We start from the raw sequence: 22,574 nt of genomic DNA, 5'->3' as shown, positions 1-22,574 counted from the left end.
AAGCTGTTAAGAAGTTCATTATGTGTCAATAAAGAGGATTCTTGAGAGTTAACATTAGGAAAAAGTAGAAAAGGGAAGGGATTTATAAATGAGAGAAAGGAGGGGATGATAGAGTCCAGTTCAAACAAATCACAAAACCTGAAAATTATGTTTGGTTGTGTTTGTTCTCTCTATTATTTTTCACTCTATTTCTTTCATTTCCATTTTTTGTCTTGTACAAATGAAAAACTTGTTAAATATGATAGTTTAATTTTCTAAGTGGGGTTGATTTAAAGAATATGATAATTATCTGTATAACTATAGCAATGGTATTTTCACACCTGGGCTTTAAGGCAATTTCTGATAGTGCTGAGATCACTGATGGCTTTAATAAATACCTATTACAAATGAAACAACTAGTAAATATTTTTTCTAAAAATGTCACTCAATGAAAATGGTGTTATTAGAAGTAAAATCAATGAAAAAAAGGCACTTCTGCACAAAGCTTTCAAGCAGAAAATTGTATTCCAATATCAATAATCATTTTGAGAGTTTAGTAGTTGTTTCACCCAATAGATAATAAAGATTGATAATTAGCCATCTTGACATGTGATCAGGTGTCTGAGAGGATAACTTATTGTGGCCATGAGCTAAATGAAAATGGTGTTATCAGACAGTGCACGTAACCGCTAATGATAAGTCCTTCGAATCATTGGCGCCGCTAACGAAACCGACGAGTTATCATCAGCGACGAGTGTGACGAAAGTCGATACCTCCAGCATCTGTTGCGGTAACTCCGCAACCATACTCCAATTAGCCACAATCTATTTAAAAAAAAAACCTTACTCAGCAAGTGGCGCTATCAGTTCTCAACCAAAGTTGCGCCTGTGCTTCTACTAATTGGAGGTGGTGGCATGCTTTCAAATTCAAAAGGAAGAAGAAGAAGCAGAGAAGTTTCCATGGCACATTCAGTTTGTGGAAAAAATGTACAACTTTTTTCAGAACTCTTACTATATTTTTGAATTTTGTCTCCCAAGTCCAAAGTCTTGAAAACCTTGTTTATATACACTTTTTCACGAGTACTTGTAAAATATTAGATGAGATAACTTCTATAAAAAGTTAAGTGTCTAAGTTAATTTTAGTTTATAAGAGAAACTCATTTCATTTTACTTTCTTATTTTGTTCTTCTATAAAAAAAATTAGTTTATTCACAGAAAAGAACATAAATTTCTTAGATACTATTAGAAGGTGCAGGGTTGCTTAAGTTTACTTGACTTGAGTGGTGCTGAATGCTGATGCGTGGGTGCTTTGTTCTCTTAAAGCCGTATGAATTCACAGTGGGAGCTCCACCGGGAAAGGAAAGGAAGCTTCAATTTGTTGACAACCCAAATGGTTTATTCTCTGCTCAAGCAGCACCAAAACCTCCAGCTGCTGTGTATACAATACTGGAAGGAATGCATGATTCAAATTAGGGGTGTGAAAAAATCAGTTTCTAAAAAAAATTAAAACCAAACCTAATCAGTTTTTAATCTAAATATAAGAATGAACTCATTTTAGGAATTCAACTGGTTGTCAAACTACTTTTTTTAATTTAAAAAAACTGATTTTCATAATGATTTTTTAATTAATAATGAAAATGACATTTTCAGCTCCAAATCAATGGTTTTCAACAAAGAAATAAGAGAGAGTAGTGATCAACAGAGACATGAGAGCATACCAATCTAGGTCTGTGTGCTGAAAGTGATGTACACAAATTGCATGTGCTCTTTTTGTAGTATGGGCAGCAATAACTTCCTCCAGCTTACCAACATGTATTCTGTCTATTAAGGTTTCTAACAATTTTTATCCTTACATAATAAATATCCTTTTTTAACCAATAATATAAATAATGACAATGTTATTTATTACAACTAGCTAATTATAATGACACATGACACATCAAATAATATAATCTAATCCTATTAATTCCTAATTGCATGCATTTACTTATCACTGTTAATGAACGAAATACAAAGGAATTCACCTCAAGCTCTAATAAGAATGAAATGAAAGGTTACATGGATTAAAAGAGAAGTTTCCCATGAAAACAAATAAGGAAGGAAGCACAGTGGAAACAATGGGAAAGAAGAGACTACTTAGGTGTTCATCCACAGAAACAACATGGCCTAAGCTATGCTGGGATTCAAATTCCAGTTGATGGACAAGCTATCATGTAATGCCACAAAATCAGTCACACAGTTACACTCACATGATGAGAGTTTTTCACTTGAAATTGTGGTGCTAATGGGCGGCTACAATAGTAAAATTTTAATAAATACTCATAGCATATTTCCTAATGGTAGGTCCCTTAATTATTAAGTCAAGTTCAAATTTTATGGTAGGTCCCTTACTCATAGCTTATATATATAATCCATGCACAATCTTTCAAGCTTACAGACATTTTGATCGATAATATCGGTAACTGATTGATACATTTCCTAGGTTGTTCCTCCTGAGGCATCCTACCTTCATGTTCATGGATAAAGATGCTAATTCAAAAATCCAACTCCCTCCTGGATTTAGATTCCACCCTTCTGATGAGGAGCTAATTGTTCACTATCTGAGAAACAAAGTGACATCATCACCCTTTCCTACTTCATTCATAGCAGAAATAGATCTTTACAACTATAATCCATGGGAGCTCCCAAGTCTATGTTAGCAATTGCACTGTTTTAGTTTGTGTTTCATTCTTTTCTTGAAGTATTTACTCAGTGGGATAAGGCTTTTGTTGTTATTGTTGTTGCTATTGTCTTGAAGTAGTAATTACTAAAGGAATGATAGCTTTTCATTTTGAACAGGCAAAGCTTTGTTTAGGGAGGATGAGTGGTATTTCTTTACTCCTAGAGACAGGAAGTATCCCAATGGAGTGAGGCCTAATAGAGCAGCTGCTTCTGGTTATTGGAAGGCTATTGGGACTGACAAACCCATTTTCACTTCCTGTGGGATAAAGAGCATTGTTGTCAAGAAGGCACTCGTGTTCTACAAGGGTCGTCCACCAAAGGGATCGAAAACCGATTGGATCATGCATGAGTATAGATTGCATGATTCCACAATCTCCAATTCCAAGCAAGGAGGGTCCATGAGAGTAGGCCAATTTCATGAGTTCAATTTTTCAATTTGGTGGTTTTTAATGACCAATAGTGTAAATTATTGAGGAAATTCTCAATTGCATTTCATTGATACTGTATAGTACACTTATAGAGTCTATGTACAACTGATTGACAAAAGATCCAATCTATCTTAATCTAAACTAAGTTGTAACTAATAGACAAGATCTTCATTTAAATTACAGGATCAAATAATAGATAAGATACTAGTACATAAGATTAAGATTACAGCATCATGTTGATCCATTAGAGTGATAGTATGTAAGTTTTATCTGCACAATCCATACTTGCTTCAGTAAGAAAGCCAACAATCACACCTCCAAGCATTTGTATACACAATTAGTATGACAAACCAAATTCACAAGGCATATCAGTCGAATAATAGAACATAAAATTTTCATATTTTACTAAAATTAAAAATGCTATAAATATTGATGTTAGGTCTTTACAACACATACACAAGGTTTATCTTCTCATAGTGAACCAAAATGTAATAAATATTGATAAAAACAACTACACCCAAATTATGAATACTGCCAGAGACTTACAAAGAATGTATTATATTGATAAAAAGAACTATTTCCAACAACCTTACAACAAAGAGTCGCGAAGCATACCTTCGATGGAGAAAAACAAAGCGCGAACAAGAACCTTCGATGGAGAACAACAGAGTGCAAAGAACAACCTTAGATGGAGAACAACAATCGTCATTAGGTTGCAGAAACAAACATTTTAAAATAGGGAAGAAGAGATGGAGTACAACGCGAGCAGTTGCGAAGAAGAAGAAAACCACTTGCGACGAAGAAGAAGAACACTTGCACAGAAGAAGAGTAGTTGGGAAGAACAGTTGAGAAGACGAAGAAGCTTCGATGGAGAAGAATAAAGCGCGAGCAAAATAGGGCTCGCAATCTAATATTTTAAAATGTATGTACAACATCGGTTATCAATACAAAACCGATGTTAACTAAATGATGTTAACATTAACATCGGTTTTCTACAACAAACCGATGTTAACCTATCTTATGTTAACATCGGTTTTTCTAAAAATCGATGTTAACATACTGACTTTAACATCGGTTATTCAAAAACCGATGTTACCAGTTTCATGTTAACATCGGTTTTTAAACAACTGATGTTAACATAAGCTAATTAACATCGGTTTTCTAAAAAACCGATGTTAACAAATTCACATTAATTACAATTATGCCACCATGTTAACGTTAACATCGGTTTTGAGGAAAACCGATGTTAAACGTACGATGTTAAATGTGCTTTTTGTAGTATTGTAAAGTCACCACCGAAGAGGAGACTCTGAAATCAATGATGGCATCGCTGGAAGAAGAAATGGATGAAGAAGAAGAAGTTGAATCGTCACCGGTTCCACCGATGCAGAAGAAAGCACAACCGGTTCAACGATGTTGAGGGGATCGCAAATGTTTCGACTAGTGCAGAAGAAGAAAGCGGTTATCGGTGATGACGTGGAGACGGTGGAGGTGCAAAAGCCTGTGGAGAAGAGGAACATTCCAAATATTTTGAATCTCGAGGAAGGTGAGTTTCTGGAAGAGTGTAGGTGGTTCCTTCTCGGTAAGAAGGTTGAGGTTGCAGTTTCAACGGCTAGAAGAGTGAGTAGATTGGTGGATAATGAAATCGTTCATTTCAATTTTCCGTGTCGGAGTTACCCCAGTAAGTCTCAGTGGATTGTTCGAGCGTCAACCAAGTGTTATGGAGAGGTAATAACTAATGACTATTGTTATTTATTGTTGTTGAGATTTTTAGTGACTTGGTACTTTTGAAAATTAAATGATGTTTTTATGTTTGTAAGTGTGTGTGTATATATGTATGTATGTGTATGCATGTATATAATTAAATGATGTAGATGTCTAAGATAGTGTATTGAATGTCAGTATGTGATGAGGACATGACCAAGAGCAAGGGCAAGGATCCACTTGAAGGACTTGGAGGACCTATGACAAGGGCTAGAGCAAGGAAAGCCAAGGAAGCTCTTCAACAAGTGTTGTCCATACTATTTGAATACAAGCCCAAGTTTCAAGGAGAAAAGTCCAAGGTTGTGAGTTGTATCATGGCCCAAATGGAGGAGGACTAAATGACACCACTTTGTTTCAATTTTAGAGTGTTTAGTTTGTCTAAATAATGGCCCAATCCTTGTAAAGTTGGCTAACCAAAAATATGTTTTGGGTTAATCAACTAAAAGGGCTTTAGTTAGGTTTAGTTCAAGTTGTAATAAGGGCCCAATTGGCAACCTAGGCATCAGCCTTTTGGGAGACCAAATGGTGGTTGACTTGTTGGCTGTTGGGGGTGACTTTTGGTTGCCACAATTTCAGTTACACTCAGCCATTAAGTTTTTTTTTAATTCCCTAGGTTAATGGCATTAAGTTATTTTAATTCTAGGTTAGTGGGTCATTACTAAAATCTGCTGTAAAGCTTCTATATAAGCTGAACCATTTTATCAATAAACACAAGTTGAGTTTTATTCAGAAAATTAGAGTTTATCTCTTTTATCTTAGTGAGAGTGATTCTCCTAAATTCTTGAGTGATTCAAGAACACCCTGGTTGTATCAAAGGACTTTCACAACCTATGTGTGTTGCCCTCGCTGGAAAGAGTGATTCTTTCCTTCCTTTCATCTTCACCCTTGTTCTTTCAAACCACAATTCCAGAAAATCCATCTCTGCCCAGAATTATCTTGTGGCCATAACTCTCATTCTACACACTCAAATTAAGTGATTCTTGAGCCTAAATTGACTTTCAAAACGAGAGCTTTCACCTCGTTTTGGAATCACCTCATTTGGAGCCCCGTAGCTTCAGTTATTGCCATTTCTATATTTCTGTCCAGCCACCACTTAACCTACATTTTACCATTCCATTCATCCATTTTATGCCAAGAACCACCTTAGTAAGACCCACGAAATTAACCACCTTATTTTCCATCCTTTCCTTAATCAATTTCCGCATTTTCCATCAAGGTTTAATCCTAGACGATCCTAAGTCAGCTCTTGTGCCATGAGGGTTCATATCAGTATGTCATGAATATTGCCTGATTCTGTAAGCAATCTCTTCATGCAAAATGGCCTAATTATCCTATTGATGCTAACAGGCTAATCCAGATGAAGCTTCAGCGTTGCCTTTGATCAAGCGAAGAAAGGGTGGTGAGCCCATTGTAGAGCAAAATAATGATGAACAAGCTCTTTTAGAGTCAGCTTTGACTAAACTTGTTGGAGCTGCAAAAATCTACAACCTAAGGATAGAGAACTTAGTGTTTCAACTTCAATTTTTATCTTCAAACTTATCTCTAGTGTCTCTTGTTATCAATCCTTTTGCGTCTTATATGTCTTTAGGAGAAGGCTTACCAGATGTAGGCTTTATTTTGGATGTATTTAAGTTTTTTCCTATACCTATATTACCAAGGTGAAACTCCAAATCTGACTGGAGAACAATACCAATAGTACTTATGGTATGTGTCTAAGTTTTTTCCTATACCTATATTTCTTTGAAGGAGTGGCACTGATTACTTTTTTATTTTGCTTTTACAGGTAGAAACAACTTTGGAAGGAAATATAGAATTTAACAGTGCAAGGATAATTGCACTGTTAAACTCTTTCTATATCTTGGATAAAATGCAGTTACATTCCTAGGTAGAATTTATAATTCTTAGTGATATCTTGGATAGGGATACCCTTTTGGCCTGCCTATGTGAGAAAATCATATCTGAGTATTCTGCAAGAAATATTAACCTTGGAGAAAGGGAGCAATAATTGCCTTTATTTGAAGGTGATGCTTCAAATTTTGCTAGCAATGAGGTGATTGGCTCCAAAATTGATTCACATATCACAAGGGAGCCAGAAGAGGTAGCAAATGATCAGGTAGAACAACAACAATCAGTGTATAATGAAGTTACAAACTTGATAAATTACATCTTTGCAAAGCTCCCTGATATGTGGCCGGCTATAGAGTCAAGTCATACAAGTGAAGTGCTAAGGTCCTTGAGGAAATGAATTGTAGTACAACTTCATTAACATATGCGCCTTGGCATTTGCTGTTGCTTCTTCCAATATTTGTATTATGCGTATGTTAAATATAAGTAATCCCAAACATGTGTATAGACTTTGCCTACAATAACTCATTTTGGGCATATCGATGTATAATTCTGTGATGAGTTTATATTACATACAAAATATGGGGATACTAGTTAGTCAGCAGTGCCTTTCTTCAGTTTATAGGCATGAAATTTAAGATGTCCTGCAAGCTTATAATATTCTTTAATACGACATTTTTTTTTATTTTTTGATTGTTTAAATTTACCATGCATGCATCTATTAATGTCTTTTTGTTTATTTTAATCATTGCTTCCTTTCGGGTGCTGATGTCATTGATGCAAGTGTTTGAAGGAGCTAACCACTATGAAATTTGATTCTTTGGGATCCAGTGATGTTGATGCTTTGACATTTACTTCACTATATCTCCAGATAATAGAGCTTCTTGTAGATGTATGGGACGACTTGTTGCCTGCAAAAAGGTTGTATGCTCAGGGAATGGGAAAATTGGAATTCAAACTGGGAAAGCTTGATAGGAGGGTTAAAGAATTGATAAGTAGGTTTATAGGTTACTTTGTAGAGGAATTGAATGTCTTAGAGCTAATGTTATTGACTTATACCCTTAGGATATGTAAATAAGAAATCAGATGTATTTATTAATCATACATTCAAGAGGTTGAGTACTCTATATTTACGTGTTGAATCTATGCTTAAAGAAAGTTCAGCTTTGCCATCCAATTCCGTAGTTGAACTTGGGAAAGTATTCAGTAGCACTTCTATCAATGGAGCTTCCTGCAGAAAGGGATGGATACTGAGAGTGCAGAAAGAAATCTACATCCCTGCTGGTCAGCCTACACTATGCAATAGGTAAGTACTAATAAGTAAATGATTCAACAAACAGAATGGAGTTTTTCCCCCAATATCAGTATGCAACTTAACCTTACATGGTTTCTAGCAGAAGGACAATTTATGTGAACATCTTTACTGGAGAAGTGTCAAAAAAGCTTCCTAAGGCAATGCAGATGGCAAGAGGAGTGAGGTTTTTGAGGCCATCAATTTTCAAAAGACACATTTTTACCTGCTTACAATTATTTAATTATTTATTCATCTTAGGTTATAGATTCTAGCAAATGCAATGGGACTTGGAAAGATTGTTATGACAATTGCTTTGATACTCCGTACCGCAGGCAGGGGTAACTCGGAAAACCAAGATGTGGAGAATGGAGAATGGGTAAGTACTAATAAGTAAATGATTCAACAAACAGAATGGAGATTTTCTTCATATTTAGTTCTCTCACTTCTCTGCCTTTTAACCAAGATGGATATATATATATATATATATATATATATATATATATATATATATATATATATATATATATATATATATGAACTCGTACGTGGTTTTTCAATTTAGTTGGAGTTTTAACTTGCCTTTACTATTTAATTTGTGCATACAATAGATTTGGCAATGCGATTATTTGAAAAACATCCAACTACTCTGGCCATCGCAAGAAATGAAGACCACCTTACAACATTGCATATAAAAAACCACGTACGAGTTGAAAATGGCTTTTTTTTGTGTGCTAAGCTAAAATTAGATATTATTTGACATCATTTCCATTTTTATTCTTATTTTAGAAATTTATATATATTTTTGTTTTATATAAAAAATTAAGAATTAGTGCTTAATTTTCAATATCCAGTATAATAATGGTATTAGATGTTTGTTGAGTTATTCTAATAACACAAATTAATTAATGTTTGCCAACACGAGTCACATGAGTAAAAATATCTTGCAATTTTTTTTTCATGTACGTATTAAAATATAGAATTTTATAAATAGAGATAATAAATGGTGCTTCATATATAAGATTAAAATTTTAATTTAACTTTTGTTTGTTTCATTTCATGTTTAACATTGGTTGGACCAATCAACTATATATACCTCTTGCTAGGCATGGAGGACAACAAGGAATCAGAAGCTGGTCCGCTATTTAAAATTTTAATTTAACTTTTGTTTGTTTCATTTCATGTTAACCAATTGGAACACAATAGGATAATGGACTTGATAACTCATCCTTCATCAATGCAGTTTGATGTAATAAAATCAGGAAATGTTGAGGCTATGAAGATGCTTATTGACAAGAATCGTGAATTAGCTAGTGACAATAAATAGTACTCCACCCACAATGAAATTGCCATCCTTCCCCATGAAAACGTTTCTTTCACCTATATCTTAGTACTTTATTAGATTAAGGATCTCGTTTATTCAGCAAAAGACTCACCTTTGGGCACCTCTTTGTGAAATGTGTTATTCTCTATTGGAGAATAGATTGCTCCAATTTTCAATGTTTGCTCCAATGTTTCAAAATTACCAGAAATCCTTTTTTAAAGTAAGGCAATTACTGTATTGCATAGATTAGTTTCTTGAACTTATAAAAGGCTTAGACAATTAATATAGATACAATTGATAATCATTTTATCTAGATAACTAAATAATAATATTCATAATAATTTGGAAACAAAACATCTCAATAGATAACGAGCAATGTGACTTTTATTATCTGACTTTTACCTACAATTAAAGTCTATAAGTACAAGTAAATGATTTGTATCTACAGTCTTTTAATGGTAGGCAAAGTTAGTGACTTTTACCTACAGTTTGAGATTGTAGGTACAAGTTAAAGTTTTTACCTACCGTTAGAGGTTGTAGATATATAAGTTAATGACTTTTACCTACGCACAGTGTGAATTGTAGGAATAACATATAGTGACAATCAAATGTAATTGTAGGTGAAAGTAAATTTATAGGTAAAACCTCTACTGACAAACTATAATCTGTCACTGTAAGCCCTCTCAAAGTTGGCGGCCAACATGTCTGTAGGACAAAGTCTTTATTACCTTTACCTACGCATTTTTAACATTTAGTGATGGTTTTTGTCCGTAGGCATAAGTCATTTTTCTTGTAGTGCGATATAGTCTACCTATAAAAATCAAGTTAATGTGAAAACTTTACTCTATTGACAAATCATCTTGTCACCCAGGCCCTAACTATGATATGGATCGGCCAAACATCAACTCTACATTTGACAAATTCCTCAGCTTCATTTGTTTATCACAATGGATACATACTAACAAATGAATAAGGAGTATACTTCAAGTCTTCCTTGCCTCAACCCTGTAAGGTCTTGACAGTTGCACCTATATTCAACTTAAGCAATGAATTCTAGAAACATTATGAATGGAAGACAATGTGGATGAATATTTATCAAAGATTTATGACAGATGCCCTACGGGTAGAGATCGCCTACAGCGTGTGTGCTACAATTTATTTGAGCTTGAAAGTGAGGATCATATCGCCGCAATGCAATCAACCTTTGTTGATTATCAAAGTTCAGGCCCAATCGAGTTATGTGCAAAGTTTCAAAGCAACAAATTTTGAAATTAAATGATTTATTGAAGCTTTGAATGCCTCATAACCTCCACGGTCGACACGTCCCCCACCATCAAAACTTTTTGAAAGGAAAAGAAAGAAGGTTTTATGAAACACCAAATCATACTTGTTGTTTTTGTGTCTCTTGTTTTTTTTTTTTTTTGTTCATAATTAGTTGTTGTTGTACCTATGTTTCTTTTCTTGCATTGTTAATTATATTATTATTGTTGTTAAATTTTATTTTATATTATTGGTACTTAAATTACTTAACCGTAATCTTTTCACAAGAATAAGTGTTTTTATTAGGATTGGACATGAAATGTTCTAATGCTTCATACTAGTAGATTAATTAAATAACAAATTAATATAAAATCCAATCTCATCAACTTTTGAGAGCACAAACAAGCCTATACCTTCTTTTAAGAAAAGGACACAAACAACCAAGCCCTTACCATTTAGCTTTATGAAAGACATGACACACAACCAAAATCATTCTCTCTCCAATACACAACATAGGAGACAAAGCATGGAAAATGACCATCATAATTTGTCAACACATGCAGGAACCGAACCTATGATTTTTGCCTTAGTAGCACGACACTCTAACCAACTGAGCTAATAAGTCAATTATGTTATAAAATAATTAATGTCGTTATATATAACTAAATTTTTTTTAATGTATATTTAATGTACATATAAATTTAGATAATAAATTCTATGACAATTAATTTTGATCTAATAATTAAATTGTTTACATATATAAATTGTAAATAAAAATCATAAGTTCCATAAAAATTTATATATGTAAAAAATTATATTTTTTAATATGCATCTCTTCTTCTCCGGCGACGAAAAACTACTGAACTTCACCGTATATTCATAAACAACGCACATACACCATCGACGACAACAAATACTTACAAAAGGACGCTAACGAAAGCAAGTTACACTAAGGAATGTGATTTTACGGAAAAAAGGCACTGCAAAAATGAAAAAGCTAATCTGCTCTTTATAACCGAAAATACCCATAAGGATATTTTCGGTGTTTTTGAAAACTGCTGGGTGTACCTGCAAATATGCTGGTGCCCCAAGCAGTTCCCATGATACAAATATCTTTCAAAAACATAAGCGGATAAACATTAACCAAACAAATCAATAGTCCATCACCACAATCCATTGAGGCCCGTAATTGATGTTCAACTTCCGCCTTCAAACCATTGCACCGTGACAGCGACTGAAACTACCTAAGTCCTCCACGCTGAAACACCTAATAAACGAATCAAACAGATACAATATACAAAATCATTTCACAAACTCAACTCATATCAACAAAATCTTCACTCTCATACTTAATGTCACCTCTGGAAATGGCCATTACCTTAACGACAGTTGTCGATTCTCAGCTTCTACAAACATGTTTTGTGTGACTTTAATCTTGTACATGGAAGATCATCAGCGTCAACCAACGGTAAAACGAAATTAGTAACAATCACGACCAAAAACCTCAATTCCATCGGAAATCCACGCCGACTGAAACTTAATGAACATGCCTTTTTTTTAAAGGAAAACGATAATGCCAACCCCTTAATCGCCAACAAATATTCCTAAAAGAAATTCATTTCAAATAAACAAACTTCTTAAATAAAGGGCAAATGTGTCAACGCGGTTTTCTTTAAATTTGGAAATATTGAAAAGGGCAGGGGTAAAACAGTAACAGTATTAATCAATAATAAAGAGCATTAAACTTATGCAACAGGTTCCAAGTATGAACTTTAGCCGTCTAATATTATATTCATATATCTTAAGGTCAAAAAAATTTATCTATCAAACATAAAACTGTGAAATTTGTATTACACTGTTAATGTATGTTTATTAAATTTTAAAAATAATTTAAACTTTCATATAAATTAGTATTTTAACCAATATATTATATGGGTTAAATTTTTTTTATATTATTAGAACTGCAATAAAGATCCTTTATATGCAAAAGTAATAAAACATTAAAACTGCAGTAATAAGATCCTTTATATGCAACAGAAATGTGTTTTTTGTAATTTTATTTTTAACATGACTTTTGATTATTATTTGGTGTTAAAAAGGGTTAACAACAGAGTCTCTAACATACTCTATAGATACATGTGTCATATCCTAATTTCGTTTAGGGACTATCGTTTGTTGATCTTTTGATTCTTGTTAGTCGACTTACGGTGTTGAACGTCAGTTATAGTGCGAAACAGATAATCATTTAGTGTTTTGATCAAAAATGCAAAAAATACCAAAAAAAGGGCAAAAGGATCTTTTCCATTATTTTCCTGGACCCTAGCTCGCCCAGGCAAGCCTCTGGCTCGCTTGGGCCACCAAATAACTTCATGGTGAAGAAACCAACTCATCTGGGCGAGCTCATTGCTTCAGCACTAAGTTTCAGCTCGCCTGGGCGAGCTGCAACTGCCCCAAAGTGACCTTTTGCTTATAAATAGGCGTCCTAGGGGTTGTTTTAAGGGTTCCAAGGTCAGAAATTGAGGGAATTGAAAGAGGAGAGAAAGAAGAAGAAGAAAGAAGAGGAAACGAGGCCGAGGCACTACCGAATTGCGACCGTAAGCGACGTCTACATCGTTCTTCGTTCGTCATCTGGTTAGTGTTTGTCTTTAAGGATTTGAACATGATTCATGGACCCTTGGGGGTCCTCTTTATTGTTTTGTGCATCTTCATCTCCTTCTCCTATCACGGTAATCACTTTTCTTTTGTAAAGTAAGTTTTAACCGATCATTAGTGTCGCAAGTTATCTTTAAAAAAGGTTGAAGGTTAATAAGCAAAAACCAAGATAAAACCAACTCATAACTAATTTCCTTTTATCAAATATCACTTGAGATCGTTTCAAGGTCCAACGCCTTAACGATTCTCTCCTCTTTTCAAAAATCAAAAGATCGTTTTAAGGTCCAACGTCTTAAACGACTCTCTCCGCTTTTTAAAGTTTAAAACATCGTTTCAAGGTCCAACACCTTAAACGACTTTTGTTCGCAATTAAATTCAATCTTTCAAAAAACATAAAATCAATGTAACACACAAGCTTTCAGACTTTAAAGAACTACGTAGGTCTGAGTTCCTCATCGCACTTGAGGATACGTAGGAGCAAGGGCAACGCTCTTGTCGACCCCAAAAAGTATAAAAAAACATAAAAAGTGGAAAATAAATAAATATTGAAGTCATGATTTTACACACTCGATTAAAGGTTTTCATCCATTGTGACGGATGCGTGGGGTGCTAATACCTTCCCCACACGTCAACAACTCCCGAACCCTTATTCTCAAATTTCGCAGACCCCTTTTTGGTTTTTCTAACATTTTCCTCGAATAAACATTGGTGGCGACTCCACGTGTTTTCTTCATGGGAAGATGCACCATTTGATATCGCCTCGCCCTCCCGTCGAAGGGTAGTTTGCGACAGTTGGTGACTCCATCGGGGACTATTAGAGAGTTAGGCCATTCAGTCAGTGTGCAATGTTTTTATCGTGACTTCTTCATTATTTATTTTCCCTTTTTCCCTTTTATCTTTTGTTTTGTCCATATTTGTATATAACCTTTGCTATGTTGTTTTGTTTGGTGTGTGTCTGTCTATCTATTACATTCATAGTTAGAAATATTTTTTCTATGCACACATGGCACCTACACCTCGCACACACATTGAGATGTTAGGCCCTATACCCGGGTCTATGTGAGCCATAAGGAGTGGAGGTAAATCTGTGGTCATGCTGGGTCTCTGACTCGCTTGATAACAGTGAAGCCTCATCTAGAGTTTTCCTCTTTTAGTGATGCATTGTCGCTGATAGTCCCTATCGCCACCTAAGAGGATGATATCTCTAAAAGCCAGTAAAGTTACATGAAACCACCATTGGGAATTATCACTAGAAGTGGACTTTTGGATCCTTTCCATTAGGTTATTGAATTAGGGGGCACATAGCAAACTCACTCTAGCATGTTCCTTGATTGCAACATGCATCTCTTCATGGCATCGTAATGGACATATCATTCCTGCAATTATCATTTGTCATATCCATGAATTGCATTTGCATAAGTCATTGCATTGTCATACATCCTCATTTAGCATGTTTTGGTTCTGCCAACTGCATACATTCTATTTTCATCGTTCACATGTTATGTTCACTCATGCATGATCCTTGCATTTTTTTCTGCACAAAAAAAAAGAGAAAAAAAAAAGAACAAAAGAAAGTCACAATGAAGAATGAAGGTTACACCACATTCTTAGTCACATGCGTTGGGTACCATGATCATAGCTATAGACAAACCATGTTTGAATTATACACTCATTTCTCTTTAAAAAAATGATTGAAAATCATGTGAACATGGTACCTAATGCATGGTTAACTAGGAAATGATGGTTCTTCGGGCATCTCATGTTATTCTTATAATTACATTTGTCATGCACAACATAAGTATGCCCTAGTCATTCATCTCTACGATATGTTGTCAAAGTACTGACAATCAAAATTTCTATTCCTTGGATTATGGGGTTGAACCAAGCACATGTTTTAAAGGAAAGGTTCATCAAGTCAAGGTCAAGTATGGAAGTAACCAGCTTGCAAAAGTTGGGGCATAAGATGGATCGAGTTACATCGTTTCTTTGTCTATTGCCAACACATGATTGTGCCAATTTACAAAAATTAAGGACTATTGACGTCCATGTTTTATTTCCAGAATATGCGACAAACAATGTTGTTTTAATGAAAATCTGAATTGATTCAACCATATGTTCTACTTAATTCCTGTGTAAAATTTGCAATACTTCGACAATGCATCATTCACATACATCCATGTTTATTTTTCACATTGGTGGCATTGGTCATTGCATTCTTTCCTTGAAATCAGAACTGACAGCTCAAGTAGTGCCCCCAATGATGGAGAGGGAGATGATAACAATGATAGTAGACACATTACCGGTGTTCTACTATGAGAAGATGGTGGGTTACACGCCTTAGTTTTTATCGGCGAAAGGATCGACGTGGGTCTAAAAAGAGGCAAATTTGATCATCCTGCTTTGATAAATAAGAAGCCTGGGGCAAATGGAGAGAATAAGAAGAAGGGAGGAACCCATGTTGTGACTGTTGTTCCTATATGGCCAAATTTTCCACCAGCTCAACAATGTCAATACTCAGCCAATATCGGCCCTTCTCATTACCCACCACCCTATCAGCCAAGAACACCCAATCATCCACAAAGGCCACCCCTAAATTAGCCATAAAGCCCGCCTGCCGCACATCCAATACCAAACACCACCCTTAACACAAACCGAAACACCAATTGAGGAAGGAATTTTCCAGAAAAAAAGCCTGTAGAATTCACCCCAATTCCGGTGTCGTATGCTAACTTACTCCCATTTCTACTCAATAATGCAATGGTAGCCATAACCCTAGCCAAGGTTCCTCAACCTCCATTTTTCCGAGGATACAACTCGAATGCAACATGTGCTTATCATGGAGGAGTCCCGGGGCATTGCATTGAGCATTGTATGACCTTGAAACATAAGGTACAAAGTCTAATTGATGTGGGTTGGCTAAAATTTGAGGAGGATAATTGCTTATGAATTATGATGTTGGCAAGTGGCACTATGCATGGGGCCATTTGAAGGTTGTTGTTAGATGTCTCCAATGACTCATTAGGATTTTCAAGTTTAAGCCATTACTGTAAACAACAGTCACAATGCTAATAATATGGATAAATTTAATGTCCTTGTCTCTCATTCTCTCACAAATTACATCTTTGCTTATTTAACTTTCACTGGAATATGAATGTAAGTCGTTGGTTTATTTGCTCAAGCGACCTGTGTTCCTGAGTTTGACTTCCAAGTTTGTTCAATCAGAAATTGCTCGTTCTACACGTTTGGTGAGAGTGCTAACATGTAAAGTAAAAAGAAAAAGAAAACAACGTTTGATTAAATGTGTTTCAAATCAAGAAGTACAAAAATTCATGTGACCTCATTTTATCATTCTTAAAAGTTTATCTTTTTGAGAGAAAAGTGAGTTATCAAGAACAGGAGTCATTTGACTTAATCTATCAATTAAAAATCCTTTAAATATTTCTCGTCCTTGAAAATTCATTTTCGAGAACCTGCATAGTTTCTTTCATTTTTTTCATTTTTTTCTTGCTACAAGGTCATGACAAAAGACATGAATAGATACCTCAGAGCCCTACACTGGGGCAATGAGAGGCACCGTGCATAAGCCTCAAGCGAACCTAGGGGCAGATCAGAAGTTCTTACCCGGTAGGTCGAAAGGGCAGCCTAAGCAAAAATTAGGGTTGATATAAAATAATAATAATAATAATAATAATAATATTAAGGTTTTGTCCCAAAATCCAAACTACCAAAGGATCTAAGTCAAGATTTGAAATGACACATGGCCATTTTTCAACATCCCAAACACTAATTTATCCCTTGCTACCCCCTCCGAGCCAAAGCATATTAAAAAAAAGCAAAAGTAAAATAGAAACCCTAAGTAGGAACCACCGTTAAACCAGTGGAAAGAGCAATGCAAACAACACATGCATGAGGTTGGGCAACAATGAAAGAGAAAAAGAAAATAAAATCCACCAAAGGCGAGTGAAGAAAAAAGAAAGACAAAGATCTCCAGATTTTACAAGAAAGGTTCAAAAGTGCAACAGAAGATTAATGTATAAGACAAAAGGAGTAGAGCTCAACCTAAGAGTTGAAAGGAACAAAAGTACAAGCAAGACTTTCAAAGTTCTTACTCAATGTAACCCTTAAACACTCTTTGAGCCTTTCTAATCCTTTCTTTCATAGCCCTCTTACCCCTGACCATGTTACAAGCCCAATAAAACCCATGTTGATCAAGGAATGACTAATTTTGCTTTTAAGTTGGGATTCTGGAATGAAACCCACACACGCTTGTGACTATTGAAAAAATATATCTAAAAAAAGAGAGGAGATAATCCTCGAGGTTTAACGCTTGCACATTTGAAAAAAAAACTCATTCGACCAGGAGCTCGTGGAAAATGCCCAAAGACAATTTTGATAGTAGGGTACATTTGATGTTAGTCGCTCATGCAGACCCCTTAGGATTCCTATTGAATCCAAGGGTGGCCTTTGTTGTATAAATTCTTTCGGGATCAACCCATGTCATCAAGTTTTAGCGGGATCAACAAACCCATGGCATCACTCTATGACCTTAAATCAAGAAAGTTTCACTTGGTCATATACCAAAGTGTAACCATCCTTTGCCATCCTTCAATGGTGCATGTGATTGGTCCCAAAGCCTTATATTTCTCTTGCTGTGCAGAATAATCAATGTCTTTAAACAAAAAAAAAAGATGAACCCTAGGATTTCAATTGATTTTTTAAATGTCAAATGGGTCCACTGCCATCACCCAAAATTGTCAAGTGGTTAAATAAAAGCATACACTCTGAGGGAGTCCCCCAAGAGATTTGCCAAAAAGGATAAGATGAAGTTGCATGAGTTATCACATATTTCAAAAAAAGACAGTCAATCTGTGTTTTCCACAAGAAGCAAAAAAATCAAAATCAAAATCATGAAAATGGGAAAGAAAGTCATGAGCATTACACATTTTTCATGATTCAAAACCTTTTCGCATTACTAGCATTTCAACATGAAGATTGCATGCATCTACATCCCAAACATCATGTTCATATTAGGCTATAACTTTTCTCTTTATATACCAAATTCCCAAATCTAATGTCCTATCTTTTGAGTTTAGGATGAGAGGCCCTCTCAAAGAGTCAACCTCTTGCTTGCTCATAAGGTTAAGCCCTTTGGAACTAGTACCTATTGGCATGTTTCATAGGACTCAAAGTCCTTGCCTTTAGCTTTCATGGGACTCAAAGTCCTCGCTTTTATCTTTCATAGGACTCAAAATCCTCGCCTTTATCTTTCATAGGACTCAAAGTCCTCGCTTTTACCTTTCAGAGGACTCAAAGTCCTTACCTTTATCTTTCACAGGACTCAAAGTCCTCACCTCTATCTTTCATAGGACTCAAAGTCCTCGCATTTATCTTTCACAGGACTCAAAGTCCTCGCCTTTACCTTTCATAGGACTCAAAGTCCTCTGTCTTTATCTTTCATAGGACTCAAAGTCCTCATCTTTATGCATTCAAAAGACTACAATGTCTTCATTTACATTTCAAAGACTTCAATCTCTTTTGTCAAGACTATCAAAGTCTTCTTTACTTTTCCAAGACTATCAGAGTCTTTTGTCAAGACTATCAAAGTCTTCTTTACATTTCAAAGACTATCAGAGTCTTTTGTCAAGACTTCAATATCTTCAGTCATTTAGGCTTTCAAAAGACGACAATGTCTTCATTTACATTTAAAAAGACTTCAATGTCTTTAGTCATTTATGCTTTCAAAAGACGACAATGTCTTCATTTTCATTTCAAAGACTTCAATGTCATTTGTCTTTTATAGGACTCAATGTCCTAGTTTGTGCTTCATAGGACTCGATGTCCTCTATTGAACTTATGGTGTTGAACGTCAGTTACAGTGCGAAATAGATGATCATTTAGTGTTTTGATCAAAAATGCGAAAAATACCCAAAAAAAAGGGGGCAAAAGGATCTTTTCCTTGGTTTTCCTGGACCTTAGCTCGCCCAGGCTAGCCTCTGGCTTGCCTGGGCCACCAAATAACTTCATGGTGAAGAAACCAACTCACCTGGGCGAGCTCATTGCTTCAGCACTAAGTTTCAGCTCACCTGGGCGAGCTGCAACTACCCCAAAGTGACCCTTTGCTAATAAATAGGCGTTCTAGGGGTTGATTTAAGGGTTCCAAGGTCAGAAAATGAGGGAATTGGGAGAGGAGTGAAAGAAGAAAGAAGAGGAAACGAGGCCGAGGCACTACCAAATTACGATCGTAATTGACGTCTACATCGTTCTTCATTCATTCTTCGTTCGTCATCCGGTTAGTGTTTGTCTTTAAGGATTTGAATATGATTCATGTATCCTTAAGGGTCCTCTTTATTGTTTTATGCATCTTCATCTCCTTCTCCTATCATCGGTAATCGCTTTTCTTTTGTAAAGTAAGTTTTAACTGATCATTAGTGCCGCAAGTTATCTTTTAAAAAGGTTGAAGGTTAATAAGCAAAAACCAAGATAAAACCAACTCATAACTAATTTCTTTTTATCAAATATCACTTGAGATCGTTTCAAGGTCCAACGCCTTAACGATTATCTCTTATTTTCAAAAATCAAAAGATCGTTTCAAGGTCCAACGCCTTAAATGACTCTCTCCGCTTTTTAAAGTTTAAAACATTGTTTCAAGGTCCAACGCCTTAAACGACTTTTGTTCACAATTAAAATCAATCTTTCAAAAAACATAAAATCAATGTAACACACAAGCTTTCAGTTTTTAAAGAACTACGTAGGTCTGAGTTCCTCGTCACACTTGAGGATACATAGGAGCAAGGACAATGCTCTTGTCGACCCCAAAAAGTAAAAAAACATAAAAAAGGGAAAATAAATAAATATTGAAGTCATGATTTTACACACTCGATTAAAGGCTGTCATTCCTTGTGACAGATGCGTGGGGTGCTAATACCTTCCCCGCACGTAAACAACTCCCGAACCCTTATTCTCAAATTTTGCAGACCCATTTTTTATTTTTCTAACGTTTTCCTCGAATAAACGTTGGTGGCGACTCCACGCGTTTTCTTCATGGGAAGACGCACCATTTGATCTCGCCTCGCCCACCTACCGAAGGATAGGTTGCGACAACATGCATATAAAAACTGCATAAAAAAAGTATAATCTACAAAATACAATTTTTATTATTGATTGATGTTCATTGAAACCCCAAAATTTTGCAGATTTTTTATATTTAATGAATTTTACTATAATTTTTATATTTTCTAACAAATTTTAACCAATGACTTGTTTAGTCTGTTAGAAATAATATTAAAAAATATATTAACATATTATTAGCACTCTTCGTTGATACTATGATGTTATCATCAAGAATTCCAATGAAATGTCTTTTTCTTTAGGAATTGACCTTGTTTTTTAATTTGGAAAATTTGGAGTTATTTGGAGTTAAGTGTTTATTTTTATCTTAACACGGTCCACATCTATAATTGTAATTGCAACTATGATCACATAAGTGGGATTTTTCTGCAACTATCCATTATTTATTCTAACTTAATCGTAATGATGATTGCAACTATAAAGTTTTTTATTTCGTAACATTAATATTGTATGTCTTGTAATTTAAAATTCTTACATTAAAAAGTTTTTTTTCCTCTATAAAAGTGGACACACTACTAAAAAAGCATGTTTCCACGACGTCAAATTTAAGTCGATTCTCGAAAACCGATGTAGAAAATTATCTAGTGGCATTTTTGAAATTAAGTATAACTTTTTAAGTACGATAACGATAGTTTTCAGAAAACCGTATTTGATTTGGAGGTTACTAGGACGGGCTTTTATTTAACCATCTTTGATTTTAAGTTGAAAATTAAATTCAGATCTCGTAAACTCTGCCATTTTACTTCTCGTGCCTTTGTTCCAATCTCGGTTGATTCTGCTTCTCGTGCCTTTGTTTCATTTTCATCTTTGTCAGTGCCCCTTCGAGTTGTCCGTTAGTCGATGGCGGACTTTGACAATGACTTCGGTGGCAAGGGGTTGAGATGTTGCCACAGGAGCAGGATCGGTTTCTCCCAATCGTGAACGTGAGCCACATCATGAAGAAGGTGATGCCGGCAAACGCGAAGATCTTGAAGTACGTGAAGGAGACGATGCAGGAGTGCGTGTAAGAGTTCATCAACTTCATCACCGGCGAGGCCTCCAACAAGTGCCAACGTGAGAAGCGCAAGACAATCAACGGCGATGACCTGCTCTGGGTGATGACCACTCTGGGCTTCGAGGATTACGTGGAGCCTCTCAAAGGCTACCTCTAGTGCTTCCGAGAAATTGAAGGAGAGAAGACCGTGGCTCCCTTCTCGGAAACTCTCACACCCTTCCTTACCAAGGATCAAAATATGGGGTTACTCATGGAAGCTTACTTGTGGGGCTTCTATGGAGGCTGGATCTTTGAGCTTTAATGAGGTCCTTTAATGGTGATTTTCCACCATGGAGATGCAGCAGAAGACAAAGGAGAAGAGGTGAGAGGAGGTGCCATCAACTAGGGAATAAGCCATGGACGAAGGAGCTTCACCACCAAGATGAGCCTTGGATAAGAAGCTTGGAGAGGATGCTTCAATGGAGGAAAAGAAAGAGGGAGAGAAAGAGAGAGGGGGGAGCACGAAATTGAAGGAAGAAAAAGGGAGAGAAGTTGAACTTTGAGTTGTGTCTCACAAGACTCTCATTCATCAAAGTTACAACAAGTGTTACACATGCTTCTATTTATAGACTAGGTAGCTTCCTTGAGAAGCTTCTTTGAGAAAACTTCCTTGAGAAGCTAGAGCTTAGCTACACACACCCCTCTCATAACTAAGCTCACCTCCTTGAGAAGCTTCCTTAAGAAGATTCCTAAAGAAGCTAGAGCTTAGCTACGCATACCTCTCTAATAGCTAAGCTCATCTCCTTGAGATGAGAAGCTAGAGCTAAGCTACACGCCCCCTATAATAGCTAAGCTCATCCCCATGAAAAAATATATGAAAATACAAAAAAAATTCCTACTACAAAGACTACTCAAAATGCCTCGAAATACAAGGCTAAAACCCTATACTACTAGAATGGCCAAAATACAAGGCCCAAACGAAGGAAAAACCTATTCTAATATTTACAAAGATAAGCGGGCTCATACTTAGCCCATGGACTCGAAATCTACCCTAAGGTTCATGAGAACCCTAGGGCCTTCCCTTGGATCTCTGGCCCAATCTACTTAGAGTCTTCTATCCAATGCCCTTGCGGGGTAGGATTGCATCATTCCCTCCACCTTGGAAAGGATTTGACCTCATATCTTGAGGTTCTTCATACTCTAGGCTCCT

The 22,574-nt window shown here is 35.7% G+C and overlaps 1 protein-coding gene across 1 annotated transcript; it reads left to right on the top strand.

Moving 5' to 3' along the window:
* Nucleotides 1-1,274: 1,274 nt before the first annotated feature.
* LOC114411205 (NAC domain-containing protein 2-like) lies at nucleotides 1,275-4,547 on the top strand. Its single transcript, XM_028374958.1, has 4 exons — nucleotides 1,275-1,414; nucleotides 2,461-2,666; nucleotides 2,817-3,103; nucleotides 4,407-4,547. Exons 1-4 carry the CDS (start codon nucleotides 1,275-1,277, stop codon nucleotides 4,545-4,547), a joined length of 774 nt encoding a protein of 257 aa, XP_028230759.1.
* Nucleotides 4,548-22,574: the final 18,027 nt, after the last annotated feature.

This window comes from Glycine soja, chromosome 5 (genome assembly GCF_004193775.1).
Source record: "Glycine soja cultivar W05 chromosome 5, ASM419377v2, whole genome shotgun sequence".
In the NCBI taxonomy this organism is placed as follows: domain Eukaryota; kingdom Viridiplantae; phylum Streptophyta; class Magnoliopsida; order Fabales; family Fabaceae; genus Glycine; species Glycine soja.
The sequence above is the reverse complement of the archived record's forward strand: the minus strand, read 5'-3'. Positions and strand labels throughout refer to the sequence as shown.